The sequence below is a fragment of the Peromyscus eremicus genome, chromosome 6 (assembly GCF_949786415.1).
Source record: "Peromyscus eremicus chromosome 6, PerEre_H2_v1, whole genome shotgun sequence".
NCBI classification, from domain to species: Eukaryota; Metazoa; Chordata; class Mammalia; order Rodentia; family Cricetidae; genus Peromyscus; species Peromyscus eremicus.
In genome coordinates, this window is record NC_081421.1 from 69,356,268 (window position 1) to 69,367,977 (window position 11,710).

The 11,710-nt window shown below is 46.5% G+C and overlaps 1 protein-coding gene across 1 annotated transcript; it reads right to left on the reverse strand.

The window, feature by feature from the left end:
• Positions 1-4,324: 4,324 nt before the first annotated feature.
• Positions 4,325-8,986, reverse strand: C6H1orf54 (chromosome 6 C1orf54 homolog). Its single transcript, XM_059266591.1, has 4 exons — positions 8,941-8,986; positions 7,011-7,097; positions 5,374-5,432; positions 4,325-4,796 (listed from the first exon to the last, which is right to left on the reverse strand). Exons 1-4 carry the CDS (start codon positions 8,984-8,986, stop codon positions 4,584-4,586), a joined length of 405 nt encoding a protein of 134 aa, XP_059122574.1. The 3' UTR covers positions 4,325-4,583.
• Positions 8,987-11,710: the final 2,724 nt, after the last annotated feature.

Sequence of the window (11,710 nt, forward strand, 5' to 3'; positions counted from 1 at the left end):
AGATCCACTTGCCTCTGCCTCCTGAATGCTGGGCATGCGCCACTACATTGATTTCTAATTCTCTATCTAATCTACCCCTTCATAGCCCCCCAAGTTTTGGTGTACATGTCAGTGTTGACTTTAGAACAAACCATCATTAAGAAGTAGACATTTTTTTTTTTTACTTTATTTTTCATCCAGCTTCTTGCCAAATTCTAGTCTGAAGAGTAGGAGCAGCCTTTTCTCACCTGGAGGGAGGGGCATAAAAACAGGATCAGGTGGTTAAGAAAACACATTGCTTTCTGTTTTGTTTTTCAAGACAGGATTTTTTTGTGTAGCCTTGGCTATTCTGGAACTAGCTCTGTAAACCAGAGCTGGCTTCGAACTCACAGAGATCCGCCTGGCTCTGCCTCCCAAGTGCTGGGATTAAAAGCATGAGCTGGCCAGGTGGTGGTGGTGGTGGTGGCGGCAGCAGTGGCGCACGCCTTTAATCCCAGCACTCGGGAGGTAGAGCCAGGTGGATCTCTGTGAGTTCGAGGCCAGCCTGGGCTACAAAGGAAAGGCTCCAAAGCCACATAGCGAAACCCTGTCTTGAAAAAACAAAACAAAACAAAACAAAAAAAAAAGCATGTGCCACGACCGACAATTGACAGCCCGCCAGCTAAGTTCAATTCCTAGCACTCACGCCAGGTGGTTCCCAAAACCCTGTAACCCCATTCCCGGAGCTCTGGTGCCTCTGGCCTCCTAAGCACCCCATTCATGTATCCATACCCCTCCTCTATACATACACATAATTAAAAACAATAAAGCCAAAACACAAGAACAAGAGGCCAAGAAGTCTGCCCTCGCTCCCATCTCTGTGCAGACTCCACAGATTTCATGTTCTAAGATGGATTCTCCACTCTTTGTTGAGAAAGATGTGTCCCTTTCATGCTTCCTTCCTCCTGCTGAACTTTGCCTCTTGGCTCTTACAGGGTTGTAGCACACACCCATTTTGACCTCTGGCACCTGCCATAACTTCAAACCTGGCCAGAATGGAACCAGCCCTGGTTTTCCAGTCTTGTTGGGAGTTTGGAAAAGTCTTCCTCATTCAACCTGCCTCTGTCCTAGGAGGTCTTGAAAGTCCTCCCAGATTAGAATTAAAAAAAAAATGACATCACAAAAGTCTTTGTTTCAATTTATTACAAATTTCTTCAAGATTAGATGGTTAGATATTTCTAAATGTGATCCCGTTTCTTTCCTTAAGCATAGGAGAACTGAGCAGGTTGGTAAGAATTACTTCAGAGCACCCCCACAAAAGCCAGTGGCTGGCCTCTTACCTTCTACATAAAATGCATCCCCCCTTGAAGGAGGGTCCATAAGAGAAGACAGGACACAGAACTCTGCAGACTGGACATGGCATCATTCTGATCTGGACTCTGCTAAAACATGCCCCCCACACACACACAATAGGTCATTGTCACCTTCTTAGTAATTCCCATCCCACCTCCAGAAGATAGACACTCTTTACCCAAACCCCCTTCTTCCCTCCCTCTGGTCTCAAAGGAGATTCAGCCCTCCTCCCCATCACTGTAAAGAATTCTTCCTACTTGGGAGGCCACAACTCTCAATGACGTTCAATGTTTTACCTTTGGTGTACATGGCTTTTTTGCTAGTCACTGTGCTGGGTGCGTTGGGGGGCTATAAATAAGACGTAGTTCCTGTGCTCAGGAGGGGCTTACCGTCTCTAGAGAACCCACTATACATTTGAAGACACATGTGGGTATTTGCTGTCAGGCTTTGCTTGCCAAACCTACCAGTTCCTCCCATTTGTGTTCAGCTGCTTCTCGGCTGCTTTTTGCTCCCTTTGCCTGTAATAGCCATTGGTGTTCTGTGTTTTTGTTTGTTTGTTTTTCTGAGACAGGGTTTCTCCGTGTAGTTTTGGTGCCTGTCCTGGAGCTCACTCTGTAGACCAGGCTGGCCTCAAACTCACAGAGATCCGCCTGGCTCTGCCTCCCGAGTGCTGGGATTAAAGGCGTGCGCCGCCACCGCCTAGCTTTTTTTTTTTTTAGGTGGCTCTATATTTGTTATGTTTCCTCATAATGTTCATCATCACACACACCCACCATAGGGATGAAAACCAGAGCCTTGCAAATGTCACACAAGGGCTCTACCACTGAACTACATCCCAATCTCTTCTCTCCTCTTTATTTTGTTTTGTTTTTTTTCAGACAGGGTCTCTCTATATAGCTCCGGCTTTTCTAGTACTCGCTGTGTAGACCAGGCTAGACTCAAACTCAGAGAGATCTGCCTGCCTCTGCCTCCTGAGTGCCGAGATTAAAAGCATGCACCTTACACAAGCCTTCCTTATTTTTGAGATAGGTTTTGGGCTCTCGGTAGCTTTTGAGTGATTATATCAAGCTTTCTCTTCTAGTCCCTATAATGCAAAGTTGGCTGTCTGCCTGCCTCTTCCATTTCTTTGGTTGATTTCTCTTCCTCCACTGACTTAGTCACTGGCCTTTCTACAACTATAGCTTTGCCCTTAGGTCTCTGCTGATCTAGTTCAGTTTCAGGACACCCACAGGACTGGCAAAATGATCACTTCCCTCCTAAGCCACTCTGGTCTCCAATAGTTCCCATTTTGGCTAACCATTTCCCCAAACATGTTTATTAGATTCTATTTCTGTTTTGTGGGTACACGTGTGTTGGTGTGTGTATGTGTGCATATGTAGAGGTCAGAGGACAACTTGAAGAAGTGGGTACATTCTTTCCATCACATGGGACCTGGGGATTGAACTCAGATCGTCTTGGTGGCAGACATCTTTACCATCTGAGCCATCTCTCTGGTCCTCTCCAAACATGGTTAAAGTCTGTAAGTTATCTTAACTCTCCTTTATAAAATTATCACTGAAGAGAGGCATTTTCTTCTAACTTTATTTTTCTGCTCTCAATTTATGCACCACTCTCCTAGTCCAGCCCTTTAGCGGGTGTTTCTGGGACAGTATAAACTTTTCCACTATGCATCTTGCATATAATCAGGTGAAGAGTTTTCCTAAATTTTGATTCCATTGTCTTCACCCTGCTGGAGTACTCACCAGGCTCCTTATTGCTTATCAGCCCGAAGTCCAGCCCAACATTTCAGAGTATCTATCTATTTTTCCCTAACTTGATGTATATAATATTACTACACAAAACAAAAGGACTTGTACAGGTTTTTACATTTATCTGTTTAGGTGGGAGGGCATGGAATGTCACATGTGTGGAAGCCAATGGACAACTCTTGGAATCTCTTGTATCCTTCTACCAAGCAGGTCTCAGGGACCAAACTTGGCCGAGGTCCTCAGGCTTGTTTATTTGATGATCCAGCTCACTGCTCAAAATGTTTTCTAAGACAGAGACTATGTAGCTCTGGATGTCCTGGAACTTGCCGTGTCAACCAAACTGGTCTGGAACTTACAGAGATCCACCTGCCTCTGGCTCTAGAGTGCTGGGATTAAAAGCCTGTGCCACTGTGCCTGGCCATTTTTTTTTCCCAATAGGGTCTTGCTATGTCCCTCAGGCTGGTCTTGCTTCCATCCAACATCCCCACAGATGGCTTATTTCGAGTTTTTCTCCTCATCACCCTCTCCTGCAAGGAAGCCTCCTGTCCCCCAACCCCACATGGCAAAAACTTAATTCTTGAATTTCCTTTGCAGCCCAGCCCTTGTAGATATTGAAGATTCCTGCTGTTCCCCTCTGCAAATGTTCCTTCTGTCGTACCTAATCACCAGACACAACTGTCTGTTCCGCTTCCCTCCCTCAGCAGCTTTCACTCTCGTAGTAACTGTTCTTCCTAGTCGTCTGTCCTTTCAGAACACCTAACCAGCAGAAGCTGTTTAGTCCTAGTCTTGAGTTGTGTCTAAAACAAAATCTGGACCAGCTCTGCAGGTAAAAGCAACATACCACTGAAGCCCGACAAACTGACTCCCCAGAGCAGTCCTCTGGCCTCCACACATGCGATATGGCCCAAGTGTGATACCGGTTCTGCTGGATAGTTGACACAAACTAGAGTCACTGGGCAGAGGGACCCTCATCTGAGGAATTGTCTCCATCGGATTGGATTGTGGGAATATATTTGGGGGAATTTTCTTTTTTCTTTTCTTTTTTTTTTTTTTTTTTTTTTTTTTTTTGGCTTTTCAAGACAAGGTTTCACTGTGTAGCTATGGAGCCTGTCCTGGAACTCACTCTGTAGCCCAGGCTGGCCTCAAACTCGCAGAGATCCACCTGCCTCTGCCTCCTGAGTACTGGGATCAAAGGCATGCGCCATCACACCCGGCGAGTTTTCTTGATTAGTGATTGATATAGAAGGAGTCAGCCCACGGTGGGCAAGTGGTATAAGAAAGCAAACTGAGCAAGTCATGGAAGCAAGCCAGGAAGCAGTGTGCCTCCAAAGTCTATGTTCAGCTCCTGGCTTGAGTTCCTGCCCTGACTCCTTGCAGTGGTGAAGTGTGACCTGGTAGTCGTAAGCTGAAATAAACCCAAGTCGTTTTTTGTCAGTGTTTGGTCACAACAACAAAAACCAAAATGGAGTACCTACATGGAAGTACTCATTGTCCGGTTCTCCCCTCTACCAACACCTGCCCTGTTCATTCCAGGTCACTAGGCCTGAGATCTGTCCGGATAAGAGCTATCCTGTCTCCCTCCTCCTTCATCCCCATTTGACTCACTGGTTCTGTGGTCGCTGGTCTCGCTGGTCTCGCTGGTCTCGTTGTTACAGGGTTCTCCTGGTCCACAAGTTCTGTCTGAAGACTAATGGTGGTCTCTACGGCTTCTGTTGTCACCTCCTTCTGCAGCCTGTTCTGACCTCGGCACAATTGGGAAACAGTTTTCACTTCTTCCATCTAATGTCCCCACAGACGCTCTCTTTAGGGTTTTTCATCTTTTCCTTCAAGCAAGCCTCCTACCCCACCACCCCCAGGCCCACATGACTAAAACTGAAGATGAGGGATTGTCTGGGCCCAGCGCCAGCATGGACTATGTATGTATTCCATTCAACATTCCCTCGATTGCCCCTTCTTCATGTGTTAGTAAGGCCACTCGGTTCTGGCTTCCTTCTCCCAGCTACAGATAACAGGTCCAGTTGGGACCCATGTCCTAGTTTCTATCTACCAGGTTTTCTTTTCTCAATTACTCCTTTTTTTTTCCTCAGACACGCTTACTCAATAGTCCTGGATGGACTGGAACTTGCTGTGTAGATCAGGCTGACCTTCAACCCATGGCAATCTTCCTGCCTCTGCCTCCTAAGTCCTGGGGTTGTAGAAGGGAACTGCCATACCCAGCCTGCTTTTCATTCTTGCTAGTCAGTTACATTTCAGCACTTCTCAGTTTCTGTTGACTGTATTTGTCCTGACCCTCTTAGATAAAGAAGTCACTCACCAACCTGTCCTCCGACTCAAACATGGAGTAATCAACAGTAAAGTTTGCACTAAAGTCATCTGGAGAAGAGGAAAAAGAAAAAAGAAAAAGGATAAAAGGGGAAGGCACTGCTCAGAATACTTCATGCTCAGAATACGTGACCTTACCTAAGCTGTAAAAGGTGTTGGTACAATCTACTTTTCGTTATTTTTAGTGTGAAAAATGTTTGTGAGGCCAGGCGGTGGTGGTGCATGCCTTTAATCTCAGCACTTGGGAGGCAGAGGCGGGTGGTTCTCTGTGAGTTTGAGGTCAGCCTGGGCTACAAATCAAGTTCCAGGACAGCTAGGGCTACACAGAGAAACTCTGTGTGAAAAACAAACAAACAAAAAGTTTGTGGGGCTAGAGAGATGGCTCAGCGGTTAAGAGCACTGACTGCTATTCCAGAGGACCCGGGTTCAATTCCCTTCAATTCCCAGCACCCACATGGCAGCTCACAACTGTCTGGAGCTCCAGTTCCAGGGGACCCGACACCCATGGCAAAACACCAATGCAGAATAAAAAAAATAAAAATAAATAAGAAAAAAGAAGTTTGTGAGTTGGAGCTGATGAGATGACTTAGCAGTTAAGAACATGTATTTCTCTTTCAGGGGACCTGAGTTTAGTTTCTAGACTCCATACTGAGTAGTTTTCAATCTCTCATAACTCCAGCTCCAGTGGGATTTGACACCTCTGATCTCCATGGCAACTTCACATAATTTAGAATAATAATGAAAACTAAATCTTTTTGTCTTATTTTGTTTTGTTTTTAGAGACAGGATTTCTCTGTGTAACAAACAGCCTTAGCTGTCCTGGAACTTGCTCTGTAGACCAAGCTGGCCTCAAACTCACAGAGATCCAACAGCTTCTCCCTCCCAAGGGCTGGGATTAAACACATGCATCACCATGTTTGGCTAAATCTTTTTAAATAGATTTATATTGTCAATTTAGTATCTAAAATAATTTACAAATTGAAAATTTTCCAAATTGTTCCAAACATTTTTCCAAAGAATAAAAATATCATGATCTTAAGGGGCTGGAGAGACAGTTTAGAGGTTAGGAGCACTGGCTACTCTTGCAGATAGACCTGAGTTCAGTTCCCAGCACCCACCTCTTTGCTCACAACCATCTGGAACTCCAGTTGCAGGGGATCCAATGCACTCTTCTGACCTCCGTAGGCACCGGGCACACACGTGGTGCGCAGACACACACACAGGCAAAATATTCATACACATAAAATACTTTTTTTTTTGTTTTATGTTTGTTTGTTTGGGGTTTTTTGGTTTGTTTTTCTAAGACAGCACTTCTCTGTGTAGCCCTGGCTGTCCTGGAACTAGCTCTGTAGACCAGGCTGGACTTGAACTCACAAAGATTCGCCTGCCTCTGTCTTCCGAGTGCTGAGATTAAAGGCGTGTGCCACCACTGCCCAGCATGAAATAGTTATTAATTTAAAAAAATCACGAGCTTGAGAAAGAATACCAAGAGTCTCGGTAGGTTTTGCTCACAGCCAAAATTTTGTCTGACCCTCTTGTTCTATTGCAAAGTGAAGGGCAATCTTTGAATTAAGTATTCCCCAAATCTCTTCCTACCCCACTAAGACTCAGATCCTTTCATGTACGTACCATAATTAGGGGTAACTGTGTAATAATAATATGCCACTTGATAGTAATCACCCTCTTCCAACTCTTCTTCATCCTCGTATTCCTGTCCTGCAAAGGAACAAGAGCTACAGGTCAAAAGCATCTGGAGCTCCTTAGCAACAGCACATAAGGAGCTGGGCATCTGGAGCTCCTTAGCAACAGCACATAAGGAGTTGATCCCAGATCTCCTGGTTTTCCTTCTTTCTGCCTCCGCTCCAGAGGTCTCAGCTCCCTGCTCTGCCCCTCCAAACCCGCCCAGTCTCCTTACTCTGCTTTCAGGGAGGAACTCTCAGGACAGAAAGCAGATCTTTTCACATCCTCTAAGCCCCAAGGGAGATGTAAACCCTTTATAAGTGGAAGACGGAGACCAGAAGTTTAGAAAAGCATATAGATTCCATATGCTCCCAAATTTGTTATACTTGGGAGAGATCGTATCAGCATCTCTCACAAAATACTAACAATCTCAGGCTTTTGAGTTTGGGTTTACTTCCAGCTTCCCTGCTAACTAACGGAAGTTTGAACAGTCCATTTACCTCCCTCCCCCCTTTTCTTTTCTTTTCTTTTTCTTTTCTTTTTTTTTTTTTTTTGAGATGGGGCTCTCTACGTAGCCTTGGCTGTCCTGAAACTCATTGTGTAGACCAGTCTAGCCTTGAACTCACAGAGATCTGCCTGCTTCTGCCTCTGCCTCCCAAATGCTGGGGCTAGAGGCATACACTACCACCGCTGGCCTCACATCCCCTTCCTTGAAATGAGTCAGCTGGACTAAACGACCCATCATACCCTTTCTTCCCTTCTAGAACTAAAAATGTGTGGCGTTGACAATTGAATCCAGAATTCTAGGCCTTCTGCTAAATACATCCCTTCCGACCCCAGACTGAGGACACAGGATTTAAAGGAAAGGGAAACAATGACCCACCTGGCCGACTGGAGAACAAAGAAGGGAAGGAGCCAAGCTGCTCTCGGGACTCTGTCCCCAAAGGCGGCCAGTGCTCGACTGTCCTACAAGCCAATCCATTTATATCTTCTCCTTCTTCTTTTTAAGACAGGGTTCGCTAACCAGCGAATGTATCCCTAACCAGCCTAGAACTCACGAAAATCCTCCTGTCTCTGCCTCTGGCGTGCTGGAATCAAAGAAGTGAGCCACCACACCCAGCTTGGTTTTGTTTCTTGCTATAGGGAGTATTTGTTTATTTGAGACAGGTTTCTCTGTGTAGCCCTGGCTGTTCTGGAACTTGTTTTGGAGAGCAGGCTGGCCCCAAACTCAGAGATTCGCCTGCCTCTGCCTCCTGAGTGCTGGGACTGAAGGTGTGTGTGCCACCGCACCTTGCTGGGGGGTGGGGTGGGGGTGAAGGGGGTATTACGTGCCTGGGGCTAGTCAGGAACTCACTGTGCAGTCAAAATGGACCTCGACTTTTTGATCCTTTCCCCTCTGTGTCCCAAGAACTGGGGCAGGTGTCAGCGAGCTTGGCTCTCACACCTGTGCCGTTGCTCATAGAAGGTGGTTTTTTTCCTTCTGCTCTGTGGGAAGGAGCTGGTCTCGCTTCTCTCACTACTTTCACTCCCCGGCGTCCAAGAGCCCCCCTCTTCCCTTCCCCCGCGCCTCACTCTTGTGTTCAGCTTCGTGGTGACAGTGACAGAAATCTGAGCTCAGTCTGCTGAAGGATCTCTCTTGAGGACTCCAGCCTCCACCGGCCTTCTCTTCTTTGACAGGACTTGGCGTTGCTTTGCCTTTGGTTTCCCGGCTCCACCTTCCAGATCTCTCCTCTGCCCCCAAGCCTGGACTCCCGCAGCTGAGAAAGCACCATCACACCCCCTGCTGACGTGCCCACTGACCTTCTCTTTATATCTTTTCTCTCATCCCATTGACAACAAATGGACCAGTGCAAAAGCTCAGGCTCAGAAGTAGACTTACCCAGGATGAGTGGTACAGCAAGGAAGGCGACAAAGAGGACATCCATTCTGGGTTGTGCCCTGCCTCTGTGAGAGTAAAAAGAGGAAATTCTGCTCTTTCCCACCACACTAACCCAGCCTCCCCCGCTGCTGCTGGGAAGGAGCCGTGATTCTCCTCCCAAGGGAAAGAATTCTCCGCCTACTTGCTCAGTAGATCTGTTGTAGAGCTTCTGGACTGAGGGGCGAGCCTGTTGATGGATGCAAAGTTGTTATTCCTGGAGAGCCTCTAGCTCTACATTAGGTCCACTCGGGACTTCCACTGTTGGGACCAACGTTTTGACTCTCTCCTCCTTCCCATGCAGACTCGTCTTTACTCATAATATCCTTTATCACTGTGGGGATGATGAGAGGAAAGGGTGAGGACCTTTTCTCGACAATAAATAAATGGTGCCTCTTCTCTGCCTGTCTTGGCTATGGAGGATGAGAGTGATGTTTACGAACCATTGTTTGACTCCCAAATTTCCTTCTGCATTGCCGCTGATAAAAATCTGTCAGGTCCAAAGGAAACTCCAATTTCCCAACTTCCAAAAGGCAGTTCATATATCCAGAAATGAGCTCATCCTGGACTATAGGAGGATTTCTGGAAGATAGATAAAAGCCAGCATTCCACAGGAACTTGTGAAACTGGTTCCCATCTGACCAATGGAGTCATTTCCCTTTTCTCTAGCAGAAGGGACATACAGCTACCAGAGGAGATTATCAGTTTATTAAATCCTATGCTGGCCTCCAGGCTCCCTCAGTATCACAAATACCTGTTACATATTTCAGAGTCCACACTGGCCTGGCAGTGATGGCGCATGCCTTTAATTCCAGCACTCGGGAGGCAGAAGCAGGTGAATGTCTGTGAGTTCGAGGCCAGCCTGGTCTACAGAGCGAGTTCCAGGACAGGCTCCAAAGCTACACAGAGCAACCCTGTCTGGAAAACAAAACAAAAGTCCACACTAACATCCTAGCCTTTCTCACCCGCTTCTCTACACTGTACTCCCTCTAGCTCATGGGCTCCCCACTCCCACAGCTACTCCTCCTCTGTCACTATTCTCACTGTCCCTCCTTTTTTTTTTTTTTAGGTTTTTCGAGACAGGGTTTCTCTGTGTAGTTTTGCGCCTTTCCTGGATCTCACTCTGTAGACTAGGCTGGCCTCGAACTCACAGAGATCCGCCTGCCTCTGCCTCCCGAGTACTGGGATTAAAGGCGTGCGCCACCACCGCCCGGCACTCTCCCCTCCTCTTGCAGATAGCCCTGGCCATGTCTAGACTGCTGGCCACGCTCCATCTACTTTCCTTCTCTTCTCTGAACTCTTCCTGATGCCTCTGGCTGTTCTCTCCTAATAAAACCTTCACCATACCATGAAACGGCCATGTTGGCCGTTTCTTTACTGTACTCCCCTGCATGCAATAGCCAAAGCCAGTTATTTCTCTCCACTTTGTGTTGGCCTCACCCCTTCCCCCCAACTTTTTGGATACAGGATGGAAGAAGAGAGGAAGCAAACACCACCTTTCCTCCTGCTAGGCGCCATACCTGTCTCCCACTTTCAGACACAGGCACCTTCTCTATCGTTCTGTCTGCTCTGGTATTTCCTAATTTCATTCGGTTCAGTTCAGAAGCAGCAGCATACTTACTAGGCACAATGAACTACGTTTAGTCTGTTAGGCAACTGAGACCTCACAGACAAGACAGTCAAAAATCAAAACAATACCAGGTGTGGTGTCGCGGCCCTTTGGTCCCAGTGTTTGGGAAAAGGCAGAGGCAGGCGGATCTCTGAGTTTGAGGCTAGCCTGATCCAGAGTGAATTCTAGGACAGCCTGGACGATTTCACAGAGAAACCCTGTCTCGAGAAATCCCACCTATGTAATAAATATCTGCTCAGCATCTAAGATGGGTCCCTGGAACACAAGTGTCTGTGGAATCACAGTTTTACAGGCGGCTCTCTCTAGTCAGGAGATGCCCGGTTGAGAGCTCATGAAGTGAAAGAAGAGTTGTCTTGCTCATATTTCCCCTAACTCAGGCTGCGGAACTCAGAAGCAGACACTCTGGCCAGGATGCTCCCACCCTCTTAACCCTCCTAACCACGGGGCAAGGTGTGCCTGGTGTCTTTTTGCAAGAACGTGTTTCTCAGTTTCTTCCCAGAATTTACTCGGAAAAAGAAGTGTAAAAGATACTCTGTATGAGTGGCACACATGTAGAAAATTAAAAAAAATGACTCCAGGGAAGCCTGGTTTTCTTCAAACAATTTCTGTAGTTTGTTGTTGCTTTGATTACACTCTCAAAAACAATTTTCCAGATCTGATCCCATCGTAGGATTCCTTTGCTTAGGCATCCTCCTAAGGACCAATTTGTCCTCATACAAATGATGAAATTGTTCTAATGTGAAATCCCCCTCCCCAGCTTGAGGAAAAGACACCACTTAAGTTTATTTTTCAGAATATAAATAGAGGAAGTATGACATCAAAGGAACTAAGCGGCTGGGGGTGGGGGTAGGGGTGTCATTTCCCTTCTGTCTCGTTGCTCTAGTTGCGTTTTGACTCCTGGACTCTTTCTAAACCTTTTCCTAACATTTCTCTCCTTGCTTCTCTGATTCTGTCATTATAGAATACAGGTGAAGTCTTCAACTGAGACTGTACCACATAATTCCTATATGAGCCTGCCAAAGAGCTCCAATTTTTAAGCCCAACTTTGATTCCTTAGGGTGCTTCTCTGGGCCATTTCCTCTAATTCAAGTTAAGAACAATGCC